Genomic DNA, 27529 nt, shown 5'->3' with positions numbered 1-27529 from the left:
TTGCATGTTCCCGTGCTGTGTGTCTTCACAGCAAGTCTTGATGTCCCGCTGCACAGGAAGAAATATAGTGTGCTTAGAGAACTGGCTGCAGGTTTGTGTGTGCCTAGACACTGCTGCTGTTGACTCAAACATGACGCATTACTTTCTTGAGTACAATAAACTCTCTTAGAAAAGCATAATAAAAAAAGCTTAGTTTTTTTCATGTAAAGTTAGTCCTTAAAAGAATAAAATATGATTTTTGCCTATCAAATCTTTTAAGTATTACATTATTGTATAGAATGGTATATGATTTTTATTTTAAATAATATTATAAATACAGTGTTAAGTAGATGGCTGTGAATCTCCAGAAACTTTTTTTTTTCCTGAAATCAAGATGTTTTTGATTTGGTGATTGTCAAACTTAGATATAACTAGCTGTAAACCAATCTATCAATTTTGCTGTACTGAATGACAGGAAGAAAATTTACAGTAGTTAGTACATGGGAGGAAAAAGAAAACCACACACCCCAGAACTTTAACACAGTGTTGCAACTTTGTATGCTAATACAAGCAATCTATAGTTTGAAATAGAAACAAACCACACAATGATAATGAATACAAGCTCTGCAATAATATAAGCCAGCAATGTGATAGAACTATTTAAGTACTTAAAAAAAAAATAAAATGTGCAGATCTACATCAGCCTGTGGAGTGTGTAATAAAATAGATGTTGCCTTTGTGGGCCTTACAGATATGCCTGTGTTCCTGAAACAGTAACAAGTTCACAAATAAAACATGGACTGTGCTTATCAGAGAATAAATACATTTGAGTTGATAGCATATTTTGCTGTTGCTTATGATCCTGATATATATACAGACACACAGGCTGCTTATTACATCCAGCATCTGGTGATAATACTCTAAAAGTGAATACGTTTATAAGACAAGCTGTTACAAAACAAGTTGTCTTCATAGTGGCTCTTTTTTTGGGAGAGATTCCGTGTCAATGGTTGTTCATGAGAGAGTAAAGCATAGTTGCCATTAATTTCAAAAGCACTGTATTGTAATATTGGATATGTTTTAGCCAGATGCAGAGAAAAAATTCTTAAGGAAGGTGTTATTTTTGGTATGTAGATGATGGCTACTGCTTTTTCTTTAGAGAGTGTCAATGGGCTTATTCAGAGAATGTTTTGATATTACCATTGTTTTTATGGTGCTTCCTTTTCTGGGCTGGCTTCCACTTCTACCTCCTCATATTCCTCAACATCTGCAGTGGCATCCTGGTACTGCTGGTACTCGGACACAAGGTCATTGGTGTTACCTTCTGCTTCAGAAAACTCCATCTCATCCATACCTTCACCAGTGTACCAATGGAGAAATGCTTTTCTTCTGAACATAGCTGAGAACTGTTCAGAAACCCTGATGAAGAGCTCCTGAATGGCTGTGTTATTGCCAATAAAGGTAGCTGCCATCTTCAAGCCTCGCGGTGGTATGTCACACACAGCCACTTTGACGTTATTAGGGATCCACTCCACAAAGTAGGAACTATTCTTGGTCTGGACAGCCAGCAACTGCTCATCCACTTCCCTGGTAGACATTCGGCCTCTGAAGATGCATGCCACGGTCAGGTAACGTCCACGACGAGGGTCACAGGCTGCCATCATGTTGCGTGCATCAAACATCTGTTGAGTAAGCTCTGGCACTGAGAGGGCTCTGTACTGTTGGCTGCCTCGAGCTGTCAGTGGAGCAAAGCCTGGCATAAAGAAATGCAGGCGAGGAAAGGGCACCATGTTCACAGCCAGCTTCCGCAGATCAGCATTCAGCTGACCAGGAAAACGGAGTGAGGTTGTGACACCGCTCATCGTCAGGGACACTAAGTGGTTGAGGTCACCATAGGTGGGATTGGTGAGCTTTAAAGTTCTAAAACATATATCATATAGAGCTTCATTGTCAATGCAAAAGGTTTCATCTGTATTCTCGATTAGTTGATGGATGGAGAGGATGGCATTATACGGCTCTACGACTGTGTCGGATACTTTGGGTGAAGGCACAACACTGAAAGTGTTCATAATCCTGTCAGGATATTCTTCTCGGATTTTGTTGATGAGGAGCGTGCCCATACCTGAGCCTGTACCACCCCCAAGCGAATGGATAAGCTGGAATCCCTGAAGGCAGTCACAGCTCTCACACTCATTCCTGACCACATCCATGACATTTTCAATTAGTTCAGCGCCTTCTGTGTAATGGCCCTTAGCCCAGTTGTTCCCAGCACCTGAATTACCTGTAAACAGAATTAGAGAAAGAACAGCCACAGAGTTAACACAAGAAGTTTTAAAGGCTACAAAGATATGGGAGTTAAAAGGCTGTTTTAGGACAGTTGACTAGTTTGCTGACAGCGTTCTGTACATACCATGAATAAAATTGTCAGGTCGAAAGAGTGGGCCTATTTTGCTAGACCGTACACTGTCCATCGTACCAGGTTCCAGGTCCACCAGGATAGAACGGGGCACAAATTTATGGGCTAGAACAAAAGAAAATTTATTGAACAACTACTGCTAGAAGTCAAAGAGACAGGCTTATAATCTGCTCTGAAAAAATCCAACCCACCTACAGTGATTTGGGGATTATTTTTTTTTAATTACTTATTTTAAACTTCACGTTAGCTCTGCAAATTGCTCTGCCAACACCCTAACAGTGCTGAGCACTTACAGTAAGCCTCATTGAAGTACACGTTAATTCGCTCAAGCTGCAGTGATGCATCCCCACGGTAGTTTCCAGCGATGTCAATCCCATGTTCATCACTTATCACCTCCCAGAACTGAAAAAGGAAAGAGGTTCAATACACTCACAAAGATTATTTTATTTTTTTTTCAGCACCAGCTGTGCTGCACTCATGCCTGGCTGCACATAAAGTGGGAACTGTGCCTGAAGTGGGTGATATTTTGCCATTCACATACTAGAACAGAGTGGGGATCCTCCTCTTCCCCCTCCCCAAATAAGTTAAAGGGAGAAGTTTAGTAGACCTTTTAGACTGCTTAACCATCACTAATAGGTGCAGGGCCTCAGTGTGTTCCCTTTAAAGAAAAATTGGTATTAGTTTAAACTCTGCAGCTACTAGTTGGTATGAGCTTAACGAGAAAGTCAAGGAGGGTTTCTTTCAGACCTGCCATACACAAGTGGGACTGTGGCATGGCAAAGCTGGCTCAGAGAAATTTGTACACGAGCAACGCTTTCCACGAACAGACGTTGGTCATAAATGTCCTATCTCGACATTCATATGGATGTCTTGTACTGGGGCTCTTATCTAGGCAGCAGCCACAGCAGTGTTCATGTAGGCACACCCACCCACTATAATGACCAGGCTATTTTGATTTTAAAGGCCTCCTGGTTTAGCATCCAGCCTCATTCTAAGTGTATAAATATACCATTGCCAGCACGTGCATGGTGCATTGGGGTGTGTGTGTGCATGCTTTTCTACAGGTCATCTTAGATATAAGCTGTTTCCAGGTCAAAGCCAACAGAAAAAACCAAAAACCTTTCAACTATCACACTGGCTGCACTCCAGCTGTCTGGGTCTAATATGACATTCCCTGGCCATCCACAGTGGAACTATCCTCCAGCTATTATGTGTCTTCAAAGACCTCCGAGCCCCAAATTAACCCATATATAGTTACTTTCTTTGACAACTTCCTACTTAACAATAAAAAAAAGATGAACATTACACAGCAAAAAGCAATGTGGGGTTTTTTCTCCCTAGCACACAGTCAAGAGTGAGCAACTACTCTCTAAGTAACAGCATGCCAGTGTTTGAACTAACGATCCCATATTAATGACTATCATGTGGCAGAGTCACTGCTGTATGGCTGAACTAAAGTACTGGCATCACAACTTTGCTGCCTGGGAGTTACTGACTCCTTTACTTGTCCCAGTATTTTGCAGGCTAGATTACTGCCTATGGGAATATGCATCCCAGCAGGAATGTTCTGGAGCACTTACAGTCACTGCACCATAGTTACTGCCGATGTTTCATTCTCTGACAGTCTTAACTTTAACCTTTACATGAGGAGCAAGTCTATCTTACGACTTTCTTGTCAAAATACTCATAGTTACTGCTCACATGCCATGTGCCCTACCATTAACAAAGTAATTGTTCCCCCTGGAAGTCCCCATCTGTTGACAATGTTGACCTGCTACCACTGATAACACTTATTACTAAAGACCAATATCGAAAGAGATCTTACCTTAGCGCCAATTTGGTTCCCACACTGGCCAATCTGAAGGTGCACAATTTCACGCATTTTGTGTAGCTTAGACCTGTTGGCAGCTACAAGCTAACGCAGGTTTTCTAGTCGCAGTCCCCAGAACAAGCCCTCTTTCTGCTGCTGTATCAGCTACACCCAGCCCAGTCCGCCCCAAGGGGCCTTTTTATACTAGTGGGACTGTCACTCAGCCAGCAATGGGAGTAGCCAGCTCCTCAGGCTGCTCATCACAGCATTTCCCAAGGAGGCAAAGTGCCTATTCACTGCCTGTGTACAGGGCACAAGAGCACAGGTACATTACTGAGTGGCTTGGACAATAAAGTTGTCACATGTACCCCCTTACACTGAATTCCAGTTCTCTGTGCAGCAAATAGTGCAATTTGTGAATATCTGTGCACACCGTATTTGTGTTTCATTATTTAATATGTAATATATATACAAATATATACATCTATCTAGATACTATAGCCAAAAATGAGTGATCTCAATTTACTAAGTACATGTGCTTCTGCCACGTAATTTAAATTCTAACAGCATGTAAGTCATATGGGACAATATCCATAATAAAAACAGTAACAACTTTTGAGCAGTAGCCTCCTGTAATCACAACATTAAGCGCATTGCCAGGCAAACTTGTACTTCAGCAAGCATCATTCTCAGTGTCTAACTGTACGAAGGAGGGAGCAGCACCAGTAACAAAAAAAATACTTTGTAAAACATAAATGTAACACTGCAGTCCACGTGATACATGTTCCTTAAACATTTAATTAGAATCCATCAATTTCATCCAATCTAAAATCTGAATCAGCTTGTGACTAACTTGCACAGATGCTCTTCTTTCCTTCTCCCCCTTTCCCCCTTTCCTGTGATTAAGAAATATAGCATTTCTTGTGTTTCTTATTTTCTTACACCTGAGATGTAGTATTTCAGAACTTGCCAGAATAAAAACTAGAGGCGAAACCCCAGTTCCACTTAAATTAACCACAATGTTCACTGTGTGAAATGTTTCACTGCATTAAAGGAAGCGATGCAGGGCTGAGCAAAACACGACACAGTCATGTTGCCTGCTGATAACAGGACTAATATCACTGAGCAACAGAAACCCAGAATGGAGTGTATTCTGGAAGTTTATAGTAGTTTTATTACACATCAGATGACTGTGAGTGCTTTGCAAGCGGTCCTTTTAAGGATAGGAAAAAGAACTACAATTCAGAAAGCACCTTAAATTATTTTGTATAAAAAGATGACAGTGGAAGGACTTGACTATTGAAAGCAACTACTTTACCAGTAACCACTCTTTATGGGTTGCCAGAGATAAGGAATCTCTGAGCTTCCATATTGTTCCAGAAGAAAAATCAGCTTATTCCAGACTTCCCTACTACAGATGACTTCCACTTCTTCCACCAGGCAGTGGAGGAACAGACATCTGCCCCTAAGACAAAGTTTAGCACCAGAAGTGCATTGCAGAAGAGTAGCTAGCAAACATTCCATCATCCGCTAGGAGCCATCCTCAGTAAGGAGCAACAAAAGCAAGACTTTAAATTACAGTAGATCAATTTTGTTTCCTTAAAACACAATAGTTTTATCGTTTTCTGAAATATAAGTATTCTCTAAACAGTTACATTCCATTGCAATGGCAGTGGATATCGTCTACAATTTCCTAAGACAAAATTCTGGAAAGGTTATTTGAACATTTACTTTGAAAGCAAATTTAATTTTATCCATGCGCATTTCATATTTGTTTTCTCCACCTATGCTTAGCTAAAAGTAAGTGCAATTCTGAGCTGTACCTTCAGCTGCTGCATTCTGTAAAGGAGCTGCGTTGACACAATGTGACAGAGAGCTACTGACACTAAATAAAACACTACTTAAAATACAGAATATATGAATCTACAATAGCCACAACTTAAGAAGAGTCTGAAGCCACTAATTCACTGTTGAAAAAATCTGGCAAAATAATTTCAGCAATAAATATACTCACAAAGAGCATTTCACAAGCAAAGAAAAGAAAAGGGAAGTGAAAGAAATATGCAATCTCTTAACATCACTGGGTTTTCTCTTGCTAAAAATAGCTCCCTGGAATCGTGCACCTCCTCTGATGGACTTCCTTACAGAGTTTTAAAAATTACGGCAGATGACAAGATGTACCTGGGTGCTTTGTGAAGTGGAAGTGGGTTTGTGCCACTTTTCCCTCTCCTCCCCAATTGTATTTCTGTGAACCCCTGAATCTGTCTTTACACCAAACCTGGCACGTGAAAAGCTGGCTGCTCTGCAGATTTTGTTTGCAGGCCGGTCACTGCACAGCTCTGAGAAGCCTCCAGCCTGTTAGCCGCCCGGGCGCGCTTCCCAGGCGCGGCCATCGAACATGTGCTGCTGCAGATTAGCGGTGCGCGCATCGCAGGGAGCGAGCTGATGCTGGCGGAAGGGTTGGCCTCAAAGGACTCTCGGTGCTGTGGAGATTAGGAGCAGCCTGGCACTGGGCACAGCTACTACCAGCCTGTTCCGCAGCGCCTATTATCAGGCCGCCCACTGCTTCCACTGCCTTCAGAGACAGCCCTAGACACAAAAGCCCTGGTGATGGGCATAAGCTAAGACTGCAAAGAAGCCAGGGTGTTTTTTTGGTTACTGGGGTTTTTTTTGTTCTGTTTGTATTGGTTGTTTTTATTTTAATGTCACCACAATACCCACTAGCAACTATGCAAGTGCAGGGAGGCATTTCAGGATACATTTTTTAATATGGTTTGCTTGGGAGGAGCTAGCTTTTCACAGGAGCAGAGAAGACTGTTGAGAAGAAAGCCTATTCAATTTGAGAAAAGCCTGGCTACAGGCCACCAGATAATTTTAAAGAAATCTGTGAATGTCTACTAGATGACCTGATGCTATTCTCAACTAATCTGGGCTAGCTACGTCATGCTTAGGAACGCTACCAACACCCGTTGGATTCAACAGGCAATAAAGACTACCTACTTCACACTTTCATTCCAGTTAGTAAGAAAAACTATTCCAAGTCTGCCTTCCTCTGGCAGGTGGTCCAACGGGAATAAGGCAGGACTGCCCACTGTAAATTATTATCAGTGTCATGAGCCCACATGTTTAAACAAATAGGGTTTGGCACAACCGGAGTGGACAACAGGGAAGTTTGTTACCTTGCCCACACTGCAGAGCTGTGAATCAGCAAAAAACTGGGGCTTGCAGCATGTGAATTCATCTGCAGGTTAGTGCCCTGACTCGGGCGCTACTGCCACAACCCAGTTACTGTTGATTTTGGATCATCTGATGAATTGTGAAGAAGGTCACCTGCCCCACAGCCAGGCTCAGGGCTTGCTCTGCTGTTCCTTTGGCTGCGCTGGTTCTCAGTGCCTCAGTTTCTCTGTTCATAACGTGGAGCTAATATACCTCATGCCTTTTACAAGCAGTGCTGAGAGCTATGGAAGAAAAGCTGTGGAGGAAGAACCAGCTGTGTTTTACTAAACCGGTTTAACAGACATGAAAACCCTAGCCAACATATGGAAAAAGACTGGTAGTTTGCTCTCACAGACGCTTCAGCCTTCCGCAGGAAAAATAGAAAACTATTTTTATTATTGATTCAATCTTGCGGCAGATAATGAAGAATCTTCAAATGTCCTGAACCCTAAAAAACAGCCTAAAAAATGGGCACAGGCCTGTGTCCCTTTGAAAATTGTAGCATAAAAGGGCTTGAGAAATTCGGAACTTGGAACTAGCAAAAAAAAACAAGGAAAGGCCAGAGCAGTCTATGGGCACACAGGGCACAGTGCGGTTGTACCAGGGCAGAGGACAGCCCTCCTCACTGGCCCCCTGCAGACAGCAGCTGCTGCATGGAACCATCACAGCATCTGAACAGTTTTTGGGGGACTTTGGGGGTTGGTTTGTTTGGGGTTCTTTTTGTTTGGTTGGGGTTTTTCGGTCGCTTTTGGTTTGGGTGGGTTTTTTTGCTTGGATTTGTTTGTTTGTTTGTTTTCTTTTGTCAGGAGGTTTGTGTGCCCCGAGTTGCCTCATTGTGACCGTGTGAGCCGGCGGAGCCCTCAGGCACCCGCGGGACTCCCCGCTGCAGCTCCCGCGGCCCCGGGGCAAGGTTGCTTTGCCCATTCAGGGCCTCTCGCTGCGTGTGTTCCTCATCCCCAATAAAGTAATTACCTGCCGTTAGGAAGGACTTACCGAGGTACACGCTGTACTTGGGGTTACCGGGTCCGGCCGCCATCAGACGCAAACACGAAATGCGGACCCGGGCAGGCCGCGCCCCCCGCCTGCCGCAGGTGAGCAGCCCGGGCCGGGCCGGGCCGTGTGGGGCCGCTCCGCCCCCGGCCCGCGGCCGCCCGCCCCCGCAGGGCCGCCCCGCCGCCCTTTAAATGCGGGGCCCGGTGCCGCGCTGCCGGGGGAGGTGCTGCCGCCAGCATGGCCGGGCCGCCCCGCCTGGCCTCGCTGGCCCTCCTGCTGCTCTGCGGCTGCCTCGGCCCCTGCCCGCCCGCCCGCGCCGGCCTCTACTTCAGGGAGGGGCAGCGCTGCTACCGGCCGGCGCGCAAGGCCGCCGCGCTGAGGTGAGCCGAGCCGAGCCCCCGGGGCTGCCGGACCCCCCGGGCGGCGCGGCGCCGGGGAGCGCGGGGGCGGCCGTGGGAGAGGCTCCCCGGGGAGGAGGCTCCGCGGGGCAGCCCGGCCCCGCTGCTGGGGGGTGGGCATCGCCCTGGGGCAGCCGCGTCCCTCTGCGGGCGGGCGCAGGGATCTCCCCGGGCGGCCCTGGCCCAGCTGCTGGGGAGGGGGCGGGGGGGCGGCCGCGCTGCTGGGGGGGCGGTGGGTACCCATCTCCCCGGGGCGGCCCTGGCCCCGCTGCTGGGGAGGGGGCGTGGGCGGGCAGCCCCGGTCCCGCCGGTGGGAGGGAGGCAGGGATCCCCCCGGGGCAGCCGCGGCCCCGCTGCTGGGGGTGGGGGCGGGGAGGCCCCCCCGGCCGCCGGGCGGCCCCGTGACGGCGCGGGCGGTGGCCGGTCACGCTGCCCGCGGTCACGTGGCCGCGCCGCCGAGCCCCGCGGTGGGTGGGTTCCCGCTCCCCGCGTGCCGGCGGGGGGGCGGGGCACCAGCCGCTGCTCCCGCCCCATGGCAGCACCTACCCCCGCCCGCACGAGTACCTGGACGTGGCCGCGCTGCCCCGGAGCTGGGACTGGAGGAACGTGAACGGCGTCAACTACGCCAGCGCCACGCGGAACCAGCACATCCCGCAGTACTGCGGCTCCTGCTGGGCCCACGGCAGCACCAGCGCCCTGGCAGGTACGGGGGGCTGGCGGCGGGCCCTGCGCAGGGGGGGTCCTCGGCCCATAGCATCGCTGGTCTGAGGAAGAGGTGCCAAAGTACTGCAGTGACTAACGCGGCAAAAGCAGAGGTGGAGACGTCTGTGATAGAGCAGGAACGGCGCGAACTGCCAGGCTGAAGGCAGGGAGGCTTGGCTGCAGCAGGGAAGGCGATCGGAGCGAGGCTGTCCCCTCGGCATGGCATGAGGAGGGAACACTGGCGCGGTTGAACAGCACTTTGCAGGAGCAATGCGTTCCCAGCTCCGGTCAAACCGCTGCTTAGGGCCTGCAGTAAGAACTGGGTTTTCCACCCCTCTTGGAGCTGCGGTGACGGTAGCAGCAGATGCAAAGGCAGTTACTGTATCGCCTTCCCTTCTGTGGTACCTCGGCCTGCTGCGCTGCATCTACTGCAGCGATGCCTGGGTGTGAGGAAACAAAAGGAGTTGCCTCTGGTGGGAAAAGCCCACAGGGTGCTGGTTTCAAGAGCCCTGTGACAGAGATGAACTGACTACCGTGCACAGAGACAGATAACTTTCTATCAGCCTTTTTCTTGGGAAGGGGGTGGGAGGAGGGTTCAGTCAGAAATATTCTCTCCAGAGAATATGTTATCGTTTCCACCTGACAGTAATGTGCTGCAGTACTGTTTGCATAGGGAGGCTGTAAGAGGATTAACTGTGAAGGAGAAATAGAGGAAACTGTAGAAATGGGAAGACAACGCAGCTGTGAGCAGACAGCAGGAATCATGAAGGATCTGTTCTGAAGCAGTACAAGAACAGACACATACATGAAACCTGCCACAATGTAGTGAAGTACTGGGATAAATAAATACAGCAACTTCTTAATTACATTGGTTAAAACTGTCTATATAAGGGTATGCCAGTATCTGCATTTTTGTAAGTATAAAAGATTGATTTAAAAAAATCCAGATATTTTTTAACTGCTGTAAACACTTAAAGCATTAATTTCTTCTCTTGTTCCTGGAAGACTAGACTGGGAAAATACCTCCCAGTTATGTCAAGTATAGTTGAATGTTGTTACTACTAATGGGATTAAAAGTACATGGTGGCATCAGTTAAGACTGTGCACTGTGAGAAGCAGTTTATAAATACTCATCGGGAAGCTTTTCTGCCAAGTAAGCTCATTGTTTCTGACAAAATAAGGCAGCAGGGTGGCAGTGCCTGTCTGAGATGACTGGGTAACAGTGAGGAGGTACTCCTGAAAGCTTTTCCTTCCTTTAAGTCTGTGAAGACCATGTCTCAGAGACAGAGACCTGGGCTTGTAACTCTCTGCATGGGTTTATGCATAAATCTTTGCTCCTGTAAAAGAGGCTAGTGAGAGGTGGGTTTACGATGTGTGTTTGAAAACTCTTTGCCATCAAAGCCAGGAAACCGTTCTGGAAGTTTTCAGAAGCTGTGACTCAAAAGAGGTCTAGGGCACTTCAAGGCTTTAAACAGATCTTACTCATCTGCGTATTTCTGCTGAGTTTTTAACGGAAAAAACTTAGAATGGAAACCCACAATAATAGCTGTGCCTGCCTGTTTGAGCTGGGTCACGTTATGTGCCTTGCTGCTGACAGTAGAGGCTTTTCCAACCACCAGTACTGTTGCTTGCGCACAGTTCCAGGCTCAATGAAGGAAACACACTGTAGCCACCCACATACTCCATTAACAAAACTATTTCTTATCCTTACAGATAGAATCAACATAAAGAGAAAAGGTGCATGGCCTTCTGCCTACCTCTCCGTTCAGAATGTGATTGATTGTGCTGACGCAGGATCCTGTGAAGGTGGAGACCACTCAGGTGTTTGGAAGTACGCCCATGACCATGGCATTCCAGATGAGACCTGCAACAACTACCAAGCTAAGAATCAAAGTATGATGCCTATTTGCTTTGCTGTAAGGCTGATTCATCCCAGGTTTAGCAGATCCTAATATATATAAAAAAGATAGTTTCCTGGGTTTTCAGTGTACTGGTTCCTGCCTTTCAGTGTAGTACCTGCCATTTAACTGACAGAACAGGTTTTTCTTTACAGGCTTGCACGTGTCTCTCTTTACTCTAGCCAGACAGCATAGCTTTAAATCATGCCCAGACAAGTTTGCACAACTTAATCTCTTAAGTCTGTGATATACAATCTCTAATGTACTGAAATATGTACAAGTGTCACCTCAAGCTAAACAAAGGAGAAGTGTAGCCTTTGTCTGGTCATGTATGACTGGAATAGTTCCTCTATTTATAGAGAAGTGCATCTGAAACATTTCCTCATCAAAGCACTTATGCCTATGAAGTAAAGAATAATTAATGATTTTAGGGACTTTAGGTATGGTTTCCAGAAAGGTTTCCATACCATTTAGTTCACCAGAGAGAGTATGTATTGGTAATTACTCTTTATGTTATTAATATCTGCCTCAAATAAGGAAAAAAAAGCTTAGTGTCATATCATTAATTCACTTGAAAAGTATTCTCTTGCAGTGATAATGTCACTTTTGTTTTGTAGAGTGTAAAAAGTTTAACCAGTGTGGAACTTGTGTCACTTTTGGAGAATGCCACGTCATAAAAAACTACACTCTCTGGAAAGTTGCAGACTATGGGTCAGTCAGTGGAAGAGAAAAAATGATGGCAGAAATCTATGCTAATGGACCAATTAGGTAAAAAAAAGAAATCTTGAATGGTAAAAAGAAAATGTTTACTAGTAATATGGGGATTGAAGTACTTGAAACTCAGTCTTAATGCCTGAAGTGTACTTTTCCACTCTAGCGTGCATTGGCTGCTCTGCACTAATATGCCGACTTCAGCTTGTTTGTAGATAAATGCAAGAAAACCAATTGATTTTTAGCCCTGCTCTGATCCCCTTGCATAAAAAAGGCTTTCTCCATTTTATTACAGCTGTGGCATAATGGCTACTGAAAAGTTGGATGCTTACACTGGAGGACTTTATACAGAGTACAACCCCTCACCTGAAGTGAATCACATTGTATCTGTGGCTGGCTGGGGTGTAGAAAATGGAACGGAATACTGGATTGTTCGTAACTCATGGGGTGAACCCTGGGTAAGGAAACATGGGAACAAGCACATTTGCACAATAACTTTAAAGGAAAGAAAATGGGGTTTTTCACTTGCAAACAGGAAGCTGCAAAGCTAGCCTGTGGATAGGAAAAGTAGACATTTCTTTGGCAACTAAAAAATGAAACCTAATTAATCTAAGACAAGGATATTCAGTCAAAGTTACTTGAGTAATGTCAACTCAATCCCAAATGCTAGCCTTTCATGGACTGGCAGCTCCTGTTACAGGCAACTATAAATTATTGTTAGTTGTAGGAAAAAATGAACAGATAGGTGGATGTAAATCCACCAAAGCAGGTTGCCCTGTGAACCCAGTGTTACACTTCACCTTGACTGAATTCCTACATTCACTTAAAGCATCCATATTTGGAAGACAGAACCAACTCAATAGCATGCATTTTCTATAGTTATGTTTTCTAATATACAATGCAAATTCATTCTTTACAGGGTGAAAGAGGCTGGTTGAGAATTGTGACGAGTGCATATAAAGGTGGAAGAGGAGCAGAGTACAATCTTGCTATTGAAGAGGACTGTGCATATGGAGATGCAGTACTTCCTTGATGCTGTATGGTACATCTTTCAGTTTAGGAACTACTTTGTTTGGAAGCCTCCCAGCACAACCTTTTTCTGTTTAAAGGATAGTAGTCTAAAGTTTTTACAGTTCAAGACTGTCAGGCAGTTTTGCAAAATTAGCCTGGAAGCAACACACAAGGTCTTCAAAGTATAAATACTTCGAAGCTGCCTTTAGATAATTATTTACAATTTAAAGTAATTTACCCATGAAAAAGCTGTCTGCCTTGATGCACAGTATTTAAACTGTATTGACTTAATCACAGAAACTGTATATGCAAACCTATTTTTTAAAAATAAATTATGCAGACATACTGGGAAGCAAAAAGTATACTCAATATTTGGGTCTTGAGCTTGTTTTAAATTCTCTGACAGTATTGAGGAAATAGTCTGGACATGATATATTAAAAAACTAAATCCTCTTGTTTTCTTGGCCTCCTGGTAAAACATTGTTGGAAGCCTCATAATGCAGTTGCTTTTATCCAACCACAATGATGTATCAGGAATTACTTTGATCAAAAGACTGAGTACTTCTAGGTTATCTAATTAGTCTTGTATTTGCTCAAATTCCTTTCTTTAATATGTAATTGGCTGTGCTATTTTTCTTCTTGAGGCAAAGTATAAATTGCCACAACTCAGGTCTCCACTAATTTGAAGAAAGGTAGAAAATTCTCTTCCTTAGTAACTGGCTCAGTTTTAAGTGGCAAATGTTACTAAATGGCACTGTTAATTGCACTTAATAAACAGACTTTTTATCTTACATGACTATGTATATTAGAAGAGCATATTAATACATGTCTTCTATTTCTGTTGGGTCTGGCTGAGCCCCACAGCAGCCCTCAGTGTGGTGCTTTCTGTCGGTACCTGGAAAGGTGCTGGTAATACACCTCTGTTTCAGCTACTGCTGAGCAGCGCTCGCCCAGCACCCAGCCTGGCTGCACCATTCCCCCTCACCAGTAGGCTGGAGGGGGGGGGAGGGCAGGATCGTGGGAGGAGACAGAGCCATCTGACCTAAACTGATACTCCATACTGTGTGACATTATCTGCTCAGATATAAAAGCTAAGAGAAACAGGGGCCAGTCCTAATTTTTTGTATGCTGATGTTTGTCTTCTGGAGCAGGAAGTGGCCAAACATCATCAGTTACTGGGAGCAGAGAATAACATCTTTTGTTTTCCTTTGCTTCCCTAATCTTTGCTATTGCTTCATTAAACTACCCTTATCCACAACTTTTTTTTTTTTTCCCCATCTTATTTTCTCTCTCCATTCCATTCTGGTGAGGGGGAGGGATGGAGCAGCTTGGCAGGCACCTGGTGTCCAGCCAAGCTCAACCCACCACACTGTTGTGCCAAGCCAGCAGTTTCACATGGTAGACCAGCTACCCAAAGCATACCTGGTCTGGTACTGCTTTTACTGGACACTTGTGGAAGGGTGGGTTAACAACACAGTCTATGCAGCAACTATGATAGTTCAAACAGCAATCTGAGATAAATTACACTACCCTTACCCACACTGGAGATTAAGATACAAGCTACAAGGAAGAATCTAATGTCAACAAGCAAGAGAAGAGGCATTCAGAGGCTGCAGAATAGCACTTTTAAATGTCAATCTCCAAAAACTACCATAAATCACATCAACTTGTGAATTATGCCTCACTTAAACCTGTAAGTTAAAGCTTTTTAGTGGTGCAGAGGAGGAAAAAAAAAATTCCAGAAACTTTTATTTGCTACCTTATTTGCACAGTTTCTGCAACTTGGTTTTAAAAGCTTGCTCCTAAATAAGAAAGTAAGTTTGGCAGAATGGTGAAGACCCACAACAGCGTAAGACTGCCAGTGTCTACAGTGAAGTAGAGGTGGATTCTGATCATTTAGGTTTCAAACAGCACAGCTTTTCCTATTGTGATAACATGTTTTAGACCTCAGGTTAGGCCATATTCCAGTGGGCTAGGAGACTTTTCTGGTTGATACAGGCTTCCTACATACAAGAATCATACTCTAATCATTAGGTGTTTGTATCTCTCTCACCCACCCTTCACCTCTTAAGCACAGAAGACACATTTAAATCTAGGCAAAAGACAGAATTCCATCTGCCTCCTTGGCTCTGCTTTACCACAGCAAAATGACTCTGTAGCACCAATAAGGATTAATTCTGCCAAGATGCAGTGCCCGCTCTAACTGAAGTTCCAGGGAGACAAGAACATGGTAGTATGACTGTACCGATCACAGCATCATGAAATTTTTAACTAGTTAAAAACCATCTACATGGGTAAGTGCAGAAGAACGTTAAGTGGTTAGAGGAAGCAATACCAGGCTTGAACACAGAGGAAAGCAAAAGTATACCTTGTTTAAATTGCTGGCAAATTTGCAATAGGGACAGGAACAATGCTCTTGATTATCAATAAAACATGATGCAGGGTTATGTCTCAAAATAAAACTCTATAGAGCAAAATGTTTCTGCAGTTAATTCCACTGCTACAGTTCCAGGAACTACAGAGAGCCAAACTTGTACACCAGTTCTACTTAAAATATGAAAAACAAGTCTCACACCATTTTAAACAGCAACAGCTAGAATTACAGTACATCTTCTATTTAAAGATATGCAAAGATGTTCAGAACAGCTGCTGCAGGAGCAAGTTTTGCCCCTTTCAGAAAGGCTGTGCTTTAGGTTGATTAGAGCACCATAAGTAAGTGGTGCTGTGGTAAGCTCAGTCACTGTGGAGTATGTATGTGAGGGACCAGCTGAAGAAAGGGAAAATGCAATCCTTTTCATAAGGAGTAAAGAATCTATACAGTTGGCTACTGTCTCAAGAATTACCATAGCAGCTTAAGAGTTCCCAGTCATGAAGTACTGGCAACAGAGAAGAACAAAGTGATTCCCTTCTTACATTTACAGGCAGTTAGGACTTAAAACATCAGCATCTTTTAGAAAGCAGGTTCTTCAGAAACAGATGTGCTTGTCTCTGCCCCTCACTTTTAAACAAACAGTATTTGCCTGCACAAAGAGAAATCCAGCCCAATGAACAGAAAGAAAGAGTGGTCTTAATGAAAGAAACCTCTGGAAAAGAGAAAGCCTTTATTTAAAGGTAAATTATAATCTTGGGTGTACCCCCCACTGTTTGGCATCAACCAGGAAAGAGCAGAGAAGTATAAAAACCGAGCACAACAAGCAATAATGAAATAATTCACATATTCATATTTTTGGAGAGCAGAATTCTGACATGGTAATGAAACTTACCAGTAACAGCGGATGCTTCTATTTAACAAAAAATAGATTCTGACAGATAACACGCTCACACAGGATTAATCTGTTAATATAAAACTAACTTTGACCGTTACAAATCCACTTGTGTTACACAAAGTTTGCTTCATAGCAGTAAATATGTAGGACATTTAGAACTCTAGTATAATGCAAAGGTAAGAAAGAGGCATTGCGGCTTCTCTGCAGCACAGAGCTAACACACAAACTCCTTTTTCACAACTCACAACATCAAAACCTAGAGCATGAGATCTAGTCTTCAAAGAACTGCAAAGTGTTTTTAGTAGGAACTACCTTCCGTATTCTTCAGGTTTTATTTATTACACAAAGGATCAGTGACAAACTCTGCAAGTAACCAAAATAACATTCTTTGAAATAAATCTGTTTCTTTCCTGCTATCACTTTCAGAATATTCAGATTTATACTGACTTGTGTAACAGCAGAAAACCCTTCAGTATTATTCCATTTTCCAACGTACATCAACAGTCCTCTGATATGAAGCTCAAGGTCACTATGCAAGTCAAACAAATGCCCTTTGGCCACTTCTTCCTTGTTTTGGATTTTTTGGGGTTTTGTTGGAGGTTTTGGGTTTTTTTTGCTGCTGTGTTGCCCAGTCATGGAACCTTAATGGTGGAGAGCATGGCAAAGTAGTGATCATATGGTCTGCATTCTTGATATTTTCCACTGTTTAGTTCATCATAATAAAGTTAGATTTGCAATGAGCTTAAAAGAAAAAAGTGAAAGAAAGTGTTCAGTACATTATTCTGATTTATCTGTTTGCATGTGGCTTTCTGCATTATATAAATATAATTAGGATTTTAGGGTCCGGACAGATGTTTTTGTTTTAGGGTAGGAGTGTATTACGACAATTTCCCTTCCTATCCTTTCCTTACTACAATGCTAGTTCTCAAAAGGCAGTATTTGTCTCCAAGTTCCTCACTACTACACAGAGATTCTTGATTACAGGAAAATTGCTAAACACAGGCCCCTAAAAGGGAAGTTATCTATAAAAAAATCTGGCAAGCATTCCTATTTTTAGCAATCCTCCTCCTAAACACTATTTTCAAGTTGTAACAAACACCAACAGAAGCAGGTACACAAGGAATAGCTGTGACTTACCTATAAATTCAGTGACAGGATCATGTTCGCCTTCTGTTTTAATAGTACCTGCAATACTTTCATTCTCCAAGATAGGAAGAAAAAGCTGTACAAAGTCTGAGGTATATGGAGGAGCAATCACATCTAGCACCTGAAGCAGCAGACAAAAATGGATTATTCTTCCAGTTAGAGGGGTCGTAAGGGTAATTTTTAATTTACAATACTAGTCTTGAAAGCATACAGGCAGTTGCACTTAAGACCCCTTGTTTCCAGACAATTAATTATATATTCTTGTGGTCCACCATCCAGTACCATAATACTTTGAGAAGTCAGGAGTCAGTAGGACTAAGCCACATCCTAGCAAATACTGATATTACATACATTTCTCAGAATCCAATCTTGAAATATTTTTGAATCTGAGGCAAGCTGATTTAATATCCGAACACATACAACTGATACTAAAGTTTCATTCTGTATGTTAGTAAACACAATTTTTCTGCTGACCTCTGTAACAAAGTATCTGATGAGAGAGATGTCTGTATCCAGCTTCTCCAGGCATTTGCGGATATAGCTGACAACAGGTAGGACATAACCTCGACTGAGTAAGTGCACCATTCTATCCAAGAGAGTCTTCTTCAATTCCAGCTGACAGCATGGGGAGGGAAGAACCAACAGATTAGAACTTCCTCTCAAAAGTGTGCAGTTTTTATTGCTCATTCTTACTGATTCAATATCTGCTACGTGCATTTTAACCACAACCATGTTCCTAAATTAAACTCTTAAAACTGCTGGGACAGAAAAAAAGCTATTATCTTGAGTAAGTGTCACAAACACGAAGGAACACAAATACTGAATCCTTTGAGAATCACCTGCTCCATTACATCAAGCTGCGAATGTTCTGTTTCAAAGAGCTTGACGAGAAGTTGTAGAACTTGGGGATGAAGCAGCTGATGGCATGTACTAATCTGCAAAGAATACAGGAAAGTTAGAGCCTCAGAACTTCAATTTAAAACCCAATGCACCAGTGTTTATTAGCTAAGTTTACAGTGATGTACAGTGCCCGATGTAATGGTCTTTTAGAAAAGTATTCCACCATTGCTTTCTCGGATGCTTACGTTTCCCTAGTGTAAATAATGCTGAGCTGACAAAACCAAATAATTAACTCTGGATAGCAACAGATTGATCTCTGTATACCTACTTACTGAAAGTGAAGGCTACTCGGTGAACTGGATGTAATTCCAGTTACGAGCATCAAAACTGTTCTTACTTTCCAGCAAGGTTTTATATGTACACTTTTACCTCATCCAATAATGCCAGATGAACTGGAGTGTGATCTGTCTGCAGCTGGAAATACCGTGGTTCTGACACCGTCCAATCAACCCACTTTAATACACCCATTGCCACCACCGGGAACCTGCAGAAAAAGAGATCACTTTAGCACAGGAGCATTGGCCGGGGGGCGAGGGGGGGGCGGCAGAGCTGGACAAAAACTGTTCTACAAAGACACTCCCCTGCTCAGCACAAAATACAAAAGATAGGCAACAAAACTGATGTACACTCCAAGTTTGTTCCAGTTTATTCAGTCCTGCTATTTCATACTTTTAAGAGGAGAAAAAAAAGACACATCTATTGCTGGGAAAGCTTTATTAGGAAGACAAAGTGATCTGTCATCTTTTTCCAGTGGCAGAGAAAAGCACATTCCGAGACACAAGACAAGTTCTCAGTGAGAGCCAGAACTTATGTCCTCATGAGGGAGATTCCAAAGAGTCAGATAGAGAATTTTGAAAACTACTTTCAAGACCACACCTTCACATATTCTGCAATAAAGATGTTCTCACAGAGTGGTCCGCAAAGGTACCTCCCTTTAGCAGTATTGCATCTCCTAACTAATACTTTCCTTGCAACAGCTGGAGCTTGGGACCAGTCTCTCTGCTCACCTGATGCACTGATAGAGTGTACTCAGTTCTGCAACCAACTCCGATGCTCCTTTGTTCTCATTGCAACAGAGATTGTGAACAGTTTCAATAGCTTTTGAAGTTGACTTGAGTTCATCCTTGTTTATGCTGACCCTCTTGTTCTGAAAAATTGCAAAGTTTCAATGCAACAGTTGTCAACATACCAATGCCTTTGGCTATTTAAGGAAAGGAATTGTAACCTGTGATAAGCCTAAGATTACATCATGTTTCTCAAAATCTAGACTCAAATGCAAGTTTCAGAACTAATTCTCATTGGGATGAAGTACAAGGATGTTTGACTCTATGAAGTGGCTAACTGATCCTTAAGGAATTAAATAAAGCAAACTCCTTTTCCTCTGAAAAGGCACATACAGGTCTAGTAGCACAGAACTGCTACTGATAGCCTTTGGGGGGAGGTGAGCAAAATCACTCGGAGCAGTCAGACTTTTGTAGACACTAGTGATCAAACAGTACTATAATTTTAGTCATTTCAGTTGAAGTCAGAAACGTTTTATATTAAACTAAGTAACCAAGCTGGATGTATTATTTTAAAACTGAGAAACTTCACAACCATACATTTTCTTGAGCGCAGTCAGGTCACTGTAGGTAAAAACAATGTTATTCACAGAACTGAACGTTACCTTTTTCCACATCTCTACTACACTCGCTGCATATGCCAGTATGTGAATGTATTTATGTTTGTGGTCCTGGTTGATCTTAGCACCTGGTTTAAACAGTGACTGCATAAAGAGGTCCAGAAAGGCAGGTACTCTAATCTGTGAAGAAAATGAATGGTTCATTAGAGCCTGAGAATTATGAAAGGTGACTAAAAATACCATTTCTGCATCTGATATACCTCACACAGAAAGAGAGATAATCCCTTGAGAGTAGGTGAGAGCTTTATGAAGACACCTAAACTGCTGACAGTAGGTGATGGTGGGGGAAACAAACAGAGTTACAGACTATATTGCTAAAGTATCTAAATGTCACCATTTGTTACCAGAACCCACATTAGAACAAGACAGTGAGAAATGTGAAATGCGCCATTTAGGTCTCCTTATAAACAAGTTGCTAAACTGGGTGGCTTAGTTTGGGTTGTGGGGGTTTTATACATATATTTTTCATTAAAAGTTAATTAATTCCTTACCATCTTTACCTTCTTTTGAGGAGTTCTTTAATTTAATTATATGGGAAAAGGCAACTTGGAATGATTAGGAAAAAAAACTCCACACAAAAAAGATCAAGAAGCTAATGCAAAACAGAGTACAAGTAGTAGCTTCACATTTAGACATTACCTAAAATTACACGGGGATAAGCCTGAGTGTTAACTTCTGTTTTGCGTTGGTACAACACTTAGCAGAAGACCATCTCATATTTCTGAGTGCTGTTGTAACACAGGTGAATTTCAGAGGTTAAAAAAGATAACTACTAACCAGTTCTACTGGAGGTGGGTCCATGCTTGTAAACATTTTGAACAGGACAGTGATGTCTGCTGGATTCAGAGCTCCTTTAGACAACATCGCACCAAGAGCCTGACATGCTCGAGGATAGGAGGCTGCAGTACCCAATGCTAAAGTGATCTGACTGGCATCATGGCCTCTAGGTGAAGAGCAAACATACATAGCAACTTATTTTCTTAATTCAGACATTTTAGTTCTAGCCTCACTGAGTCAACAGGACACACCCTACTGAATGTAATGTCTTTGAGCAGAACCCCTTATCCTGGGTAATTATAGAAACAGGCCTGCATTTCCCCTTTTTGTTTCTAGCATGTTCACAGATTAAAAGTACTTTTTTTTTCTTTTTTTTTTTTTTTTAATTTAAACAGACAGAAACTTTCGTTCTTTGCTCCTCTGATTTCAGGTCTACTGATACAGGACACTGAACTTTTCCGTTCTATGAATTAAAGCTTACTACTAGAACTGCTCTGTTGCAGCTAAGAATTCTCCTTTTGCAAGGTAATCAAGAAGGAGCAAGAGACAGCAGTTTACAAGTTCGGTGACTTACATTTCACTAATAATGTAACTCCCACTTACTTCTCATGAGCATATCGCTGAACCTCCTGAGCAATCCGCCTGACAGCCGACCCTCCTTGCTCTTCTTGAGCTAATATGGACATCATAGATTGAGCAAAAAGATATGTGTGCTCTCCATGGCACACCATCTTCTGTGAAAGCATACATCAAAAATCTTACCAGTCAACAAGAAACATGCAAGTATGCTTCTGTGATTACATTGCTGTGATGGCAAAAGATTTCATTGCAATCTATTAATCAAAGGAAAAAGACCCACAACAACTGGACAAGAAAACCAAAAACCCAACAGCAAAGAAAAAAGCACAGAAAAGCATAGTATCACTATGCATTGATACCATGCAAGAAGAAATGGCTACACTGAGAACTTTGATTCATCAATGCCAAAACTGAGGGGAAATTCATCCTACTTATATTCAGTACTTTCTCAGCAATATTTAAAAAAGCAGAAGTACAAATCCATCTGAAACTCATGCTATTTCACAACACAGAACATATGTGGGGTTGATTCAGATGGCAGCTTTCACACTGATGCAGATAATAAAGGAATTATTTTCATTTGCTAGGGGATTGAGTAGACTGATCCTGCATTAAATGTGAGAGATAACAGTTCTACCTTCACCTTTTTACAATCCATTTAATAAATGTAAGAACCCAAGAAATTCTGGGTCACAGAATGATCAAAACCCATAAACTTCTATTTTTTTAACTCAGATGTACCTTCTGTTCATAAGATTTTATAACATGTCAAGATTCTTTACATTCTTACAGTGACCTGTATATCCTAACCAGAAAGAAAAATACTGTTTTCTTTCCATAGAAAAAAAAACCCCAAATGAACGCCAAGAAAAAAAAACAAAAAAAAACTTACAGCAAACTCAGGGAGGTTTTTTTCAAGGTTTTCTTCACCTCCATCTAAGATTGTTGCCAGAGATGTACGCAGGACTCTGGAAAATACTTCTAGCTGCTGACATGCTGTTGAAACACTGGTTATTTCCCCTTGATATCCAGCATCAGATATAAGCTATAAAAACAAAAACATCACAGAAAACTTGTATTATTTACATTTATATTTCAGATACCCTAACAAGTTTAGAAGTACACACAGAATGTAAGATTTGCCTCTGCATACAATTACTGGAATTCACATTCACCTTTCAGACTACAGAAATGGAAAACAATTAGGACTTAGCAAAAAGAAAGTAAACCATAAAGGTATTTCAGAGCACAGCAAGATATAACATTCCTTCCCTGTTGCAGAATCTGACTGAAATGTTCCACTGCACCAGAAATCCAGAATTTTCAAATACAGATCAAAGGAGAGAAAAAACCCAAACAAACAGCAAAACAAAACAAAACAAAGAATTCAAAAATCAGTACTTCAGACTCTGAAACTACACTTACTACGTGTAACTTGTAACACAATTCCTCCCAGCAACATGTACTTGTACTGATTTGACATTTGAATAAGTAGTACAAGTAAGAATACGTAAAAGGTACAGGCAAGATCATAGCCAATATCCGATGCCAGAAAAATTAGCTATTTTAATGGATATTCTAATCTGTCAGATTTGAGTATACTACCTTCACAGTAAAATTAAGCATTAAACAGTCGGGATGGGCTTCTGCCAACTTGTAAAAGAGATCTCTCCATGTAGTATGTGCTATCATCTGCTCAAGCCAGGCTGGAGTCTAAAAAGATTAGTGCAACAGAGAGAAATGTAAGAATAACTAGTTGTCAAGATCATTAAGAGTCAGCATTTTACCTCTCAGGAGTCCTGCAAGGATTATACAGAACTTTATTACATAGGAGGATGCATTCATTTTCTAAGTTCTCTAAGCCTCTGAGGACTCCAGTGAGATACAGTTGATTTTCTAAAACCAGCTGTTTCTTAACCAAAGAGCTTTGAAGATGCAGTTTCCCTTCCCCCACCATCTACTACTTCATCAGATGAAGGAGTCTATGTAGGATCCACTCATGTGGAGATAGCAACACGGATTCCACGCACACCTCTCCTTCCTCTGTAAAGATGGAATCTGCTTTCCGAGGGTCAAAATGCTTGATAAGTAAGCTCTTTAAATGGTTTTCTACAGTCTCCTGAACTTGCATTGGCTCAACACCTGTATAGAAGGAATAAAAAATTTGGCAGATGCAATCCAATCAAACATGGCAGCAACATCTTAAATTTTTCAATGAGAACAGAAACTACTCAGGAATGTATCAACAGAGAGAATATGAGAGGAGAGCCACCAGTTCTACTATCAAGCCATACTGCTACAGATTTACAGATTCTCAATCTTTTTTCCTAAACGCAGACCGTTTAGGATCCCAAGCAGGTCACACTAGTCCTTTTCTCTTGCCCTCCTCATCAGTCATCTCACAAGACTATTACTGGGCACGATACCAAAATGCACATACCTAGAACACGAAAGGGATTACTAAGGCTGGTCCACAAACCCGCCTTACTACGGGCTATAGTCCATCCTTTTAATGTATTGGCTATCAGTAGCTTTGATAGTGTACTACAAAACAGCACACAAAGTAGTTCTACATTTCTGAGATCTGAGGGTAGCAACCGATAATTTGTAAACAAAAGGTTATACTGGCTAAGGGACAAAGGCACCACAAGAAATGCTAAATACATCTTGCAAAAGGCTGCTTAAGAATTCATAAGCAGACTGGGAACATGGAATTCTTGTTTCAGAGAATACAGGCATCTGTATAAGAACCTTCTGTCTAACCACTGATCCACTGAAAGGGAACAATAACTAGTTACTTATTTTTTCAATATTTATTATACAATAACTAGTACAAAATATCAAACACTGCTAACACCATCAACATCAGGTGTCACGAACAGTACCCTTGCCCTTGTGCATGAAAACAAAAAGAAACTAAAATTTATGTAGTTGCTTCAACTAGATTACCCTTTACGATAGTTTGTGAGCATTTCAAAGCATTCATCAAGACCACTTCACTTATTCTACGAGTGGAATAAACATATTATAAAAAGTTTAGTCACATACATGATGACAATTTTATAATGATCCGCTTCCCGAGTATGATCAAATTTGCCACCAATTAAGACATTTCTGACAAAACAAAGGCCACAGATGCAAACTACACCGTATCGCTTATTGTACCTGTTTGAATGAGCCACTCTGCCAGCAAATTTACAGTCTGTGCCACTGCAGTGTAGTTTTCAGAGAGGAGCTGGATAACATTCTCTGGAGAACCTCCTGCTTGGAAATACCTGATGGAAGGATGACAAAAGAACTATTTGAAAGCCATATTAAAAATAAACCAACCAACTGAACTCTAAACAGAAGGAAAAGAATAATGACTTTTACGCGTTTCCAGACATGCTTCCGCGCGATGTGACAACACTGCACCAGTCACACAGGTAAGATGCACAACACACACGTAAGGCCACACCCACACTCACCTCTTTAACGTGTTAAATATTGAGGGCTCCATTATATAGTCAGGGGTTGAAAATTTCTTCAGGCATTCCTGCTGGACTTCGGCATCGTCTTCTCCCTCCCCATCCTCATCGTCTTGCTATTCTTAAGCACAGTCGAGTCAGCGCCCGGCCCGGCTCCGCCCGCGCCCCCGCACTTGGGCCGGGTTTGCCCGCAGGCCCCAGCTCGCCCCGGGCCCGCCGCTGCCCGGCACGCGCGGCGCCTCAGGGACCAGGCGCCAACCCGGGCCCGCCCGCTGCTTCCCGCCTCAGCCCCGGGCGCGGCGCCCCCCGCCCGCGGAACGGGAGGGCCCGGGAGCCCCTCCGCGCACCCAAGCGGCACCCCCGGGGCCCCTCCGCCCCACAGGCCCGCGCCGAGCCGCCGGCTCCCTCCGCGCACCGGGCAGCCCCGCGCTCACCGTCCCCCCGTCCGCCTCGCTGCCCCACTCGGCCGCGCTGCCTTCGAAGTAATCCGCGTCCTCCATGGCTGCCCCCGCCCCGCCCCGCGCCGAAGGAGCCGCGGCGGCGGCCGGGACCAGGCCGCGATCGCCCCCGGGGCGGAGCGGCGCGTAATGGCGGGCGGCGGGAGGGCGGAGCGGCGGGGCGGGGCCGGGCCGGGCGAGGGCCCGCGGCGGCGGCGCTGGGAGCGAGGGGAGGCCGTGGCTTGGCACCCGGCACGTTGTGCCGCCTCGGGGCGGCGGGTGTCCCCCCGGGTGTCCCCCGCCCCCGGCGAGCTAACGGCAGGCGGTGGCAGCGCGGCCTGTGCCACCGGGGCGGCCGCTGCCTCACGCCTCAGCGCCGCTTCTGGCCGGAGCTGGCGGCGGCGGGTGTCGGGGAGTTACGGCTGAGACCGCCCGGCAGGGGCGGGTAAAATAAACCACGGAAACGCTAAACACGGCCCGGTGGCGGTGCCGGGAGGCGGCGTGCCGGGGCCCCGCCCGAGCAGCCCTGCCCCGTTAGGCACTGCCGGGGCGCCACGGCAGGTGGCCGTCAGAGGGGACACAACGAAAGACGGCGGGGAGAAGCAGCCCAGGGAACGGTGACAGCAAAGTTCCCTGCCCCGCACCCCCGGCCCCCAGCGCGGCGGGGCCGAGGAGGGGGGAAACCCGGCGGGAGATGCTCCCGCGTCCGGGCCGTGAGGGGGGCTAACGGCGTCTGCGAGCTGATGGCGAGGATGGTAGAACTCAAAAACTAACAAGTAGGAGGGGAAAAAAAGGTAAAGAATGGGAAAGGTACCTTTGGTGGAATGGAAATGGTAGATTTGAGGGCCAGATGTGAGGGGGGAAATGTTAGGGTCAGCACTGGTGTAACTGCGTACCCAAAACTTGCCAGAGAATAACATTAAATAACATTTTCTTATCGCAAACAAATTTTTCCATGGGTTACTTTTAGCCTAAGACAAAATCCTGAAGTCTTTGATCTACAAAATTCTCACTAAACCCACTGTAGTCCCTCCAGATGCCACTGCTGGCATTGCCATAAGCGGCTCCCTTGGCAGCGGCAGAGGGGTTCCCCCTTCCCATTCCCAGGGCCCTTGGGCCGTCTGTGAGCATGCAGGGCAGGATGCTGCGCAGGATTTGGTCCCCTGCACATGGAGCGGGTTCCCCAGAGTGGTGGCTGTGCTGACCTCAGGACCCTGGTATCGCCCTCCTTGGGGATGCTGAGACAGGTGGTCCCAAAGGGGGCTGGCAGAGCTGGGGTGCAGGCCCAAGGCAACAGGTCCAGAGGGCCCCCAGCAAAGGGAGGGACTAGAACGTTACAGGCAAACGAAGCGGAGTAGGGCTTAAATGAAAACTGATCCTACAATGTGACCTTGGGCGAGGAGACTGGCATTGTTGAAATGGAGGCCATGCGAAAGACACAGAGTCCCTTTGTCTCTCCTCAGACCGACTCCTGTTCTTCAGTTGTGTAAGAGTTTAACTGTGAGAAAGGGGATGGGGAGGGTGTGTTCTGGGATTTGGAGGGCAGCCAAGGGCATTGCTGATTAATTATTTAAAGATCCTTTATTCTCCTTCAGTTCCTAACTGAAAAATAGTAAAAAGCGATTACATAGTGTTCCATGCAGTCCATGAAATCGGTTGGTAGGAAAGGCCAAAAAACCATGTTCAGAAAAAAGTTGTCATAGGATCTTCAAGAGACATGGTTCTTGTTCAAGCACAGTCACTGTACTTAGTTAAAGGGCTTGCTTAACTTAAAATCTCATTATAGAAAATACACAGCACTACCTCAACTGCAGGGCAGTAGGAGCTGCGCTGTCATATGCTGCCCTACAGTGGTGAAGCAACCCTTTCTGAAACATACATCAATGGTTTTGTGAGCCCAGGATAACGTTCTTCTTGCTCTGCCAACAGAAAGGAAAGACACTTTTTCAGAATCAAAGGCATGGATTGAAGTAGAGGCACAATGGACACATTCCCTACCTGTGCTAGGCGATTGCCTGCAGTCAGGAAGACAGCGAGGTAACATTTCAATGCTTATGGAAGCATTGGCCATTTTTTATGAGGAAAGAACTTGGAGTGAAGTGACAGGCTGGGGCTGGAGGCCAAGGGAATATCCTTGAGAAA

The 27529-nt window shown here is 44.1% G+C and overlaps 3 protein-coding genes across 7 annotated transcripts; 1 reads left to right on the top strand and 2 right to left on the bottom strand.

Moving 5' to 3' along the window:
* Nucleotides 1–497: 497 nt before the first annotated feature.
* On the bottom strand, nucleotides 498–8555 carry TUBB1 (tubulin beta 1 class VI). 3 transcript variants are annotated; one of them, XM_080403955.1, is made up of 5 exons: nucleotides 8415–8549; nucleotides 7385–7677; nucleotides 2689–2797; nucleotides 2390–2500; nucleotides 498–2260 (listed from the first exon to the last, which is right to left on the bottom strand). In XM_080403955.1, exons 4-5 carry the CDS (start codon nucleotides 2448–2450, stop codon nucleotides 1188–1190), a joined length of 1134 nt encoding a protein of 377 aa, XP_080260081.1. In that variant the 5' UTR covers nucleotides 2451–2500; nucleotides 2689–2797; nucleotides 7385–7677; nucleotides 8415–8549; the 3' UTR covers nucleotides 498–1187. The 3 variants fall into 3 exon arrangements, with proteins under 3 accessions (XP_080260081.1, XP_080260080.1, XP_080260079.1); XM_080403954.1 differs by lacking the exon at nucleotides 7385–7677 and having other exon boundaries at nucleotides 8415–8555; XM_080403953.1 differs by lacking the exons at nucleotides 7385–7677; nucleotides 8415–8549 and adding an exon at nucleotides 4221–6128.
* A 72-nt stretch (nucleotides 8556–8627) lies between these two features.
* On the top strand, nucleotides 8628–13925 carry CTSZ (cathepsin Z). The gene is made up of 6 exons (XM_080403962.1): nucleotides 8628–8794; nucleotides 9352–9515; nucleotides 11228–11407; nucleotides 12030–12180; nucleotides 12419–12581; nucleotides 13043–13925. Exons 1-6 carry the CDS (start codon nucleotides 8652–8654, stop codon nucleotides 13154–13156), a joined length of 915 nt encoding a protein of 304 aa, XP_080260088.1. The 5' UTR covers nucleotides 8628–8651; the 3' UTR covers nucleotides 13157–13925.
* Nucleotides 13926–16216: 2291 nt separating this feature from the next.
* NELFCD (negative elongation factor complex member C/D) lies at nucleotides 16217–25950 on the bottom strand. Of its 3 annotated transcripts, none has more exons than XM_080403945.1 (15): nucleotides 25385–25800; nucleotides 24951–25066; nucleotides 24649–24758; nucleotides 23516–23625; nucleotides 23089–23196; nucleotides 22376–22528; nucleotides 21508–21638; nucleotides 20905–21070; nucleotides 20113–20247; nucleotides 19454–19593; nucleotides 18816–18930; nucleotides 18386–18481; nucleotides 18021–18161; nucleotides 17538–17667; nucleotides 16217–17141 (listed from the first exon to the last, which is right to left on the bottom strand). In XM_080403945.1, exons 1-15 carry the CDS (start codon nucleotides 25448–25450, stop codon nucleotides 17107–17109), a joined length of 1752 nt encoding a protein of 583 aa, XP_080260071.1. In that variant the 5' UTR covers nucleotides 25451–25800; the 3' UTR covers nucleotides 16217–17106. The 3 variants fall into 3 exon arrangements, with proteins under 3 accessions (XP_080260071.1, XP_080260072.1, XP_080260070.1); XM_080403946.1 differs by having other exon boundaries at nucleotides 24951–25071; nucleotides 25385–25785; XM_080403944.1 differs by lacking the exon at nucleotides 16217–17141 and having other exon boundaries at nucleotides 17167–17667; nucleotides 25385–25950.
* Between the last annotated feature and the right edge of the window lie 1579 nt (nucleotides 25951–27529).

The sequence above is a fragment of the Falco punctatus genome, assembly GCF_963210335.1.
Source record: "Falco punctatus genome assembly, chromosome: 10".
Classification (NCBI taxonomy): domain Eukaryota; kingdom Metazoa; phylum Chordata; class Aves; order Falconiformes; family Falconidae; genus Falco; species Falco punctatus.
The sequence above is the reverse complement of the archived record's forward strand: the minus strand, read 5'-3'. Positions and strand labels throughout refer to the sequence as shown.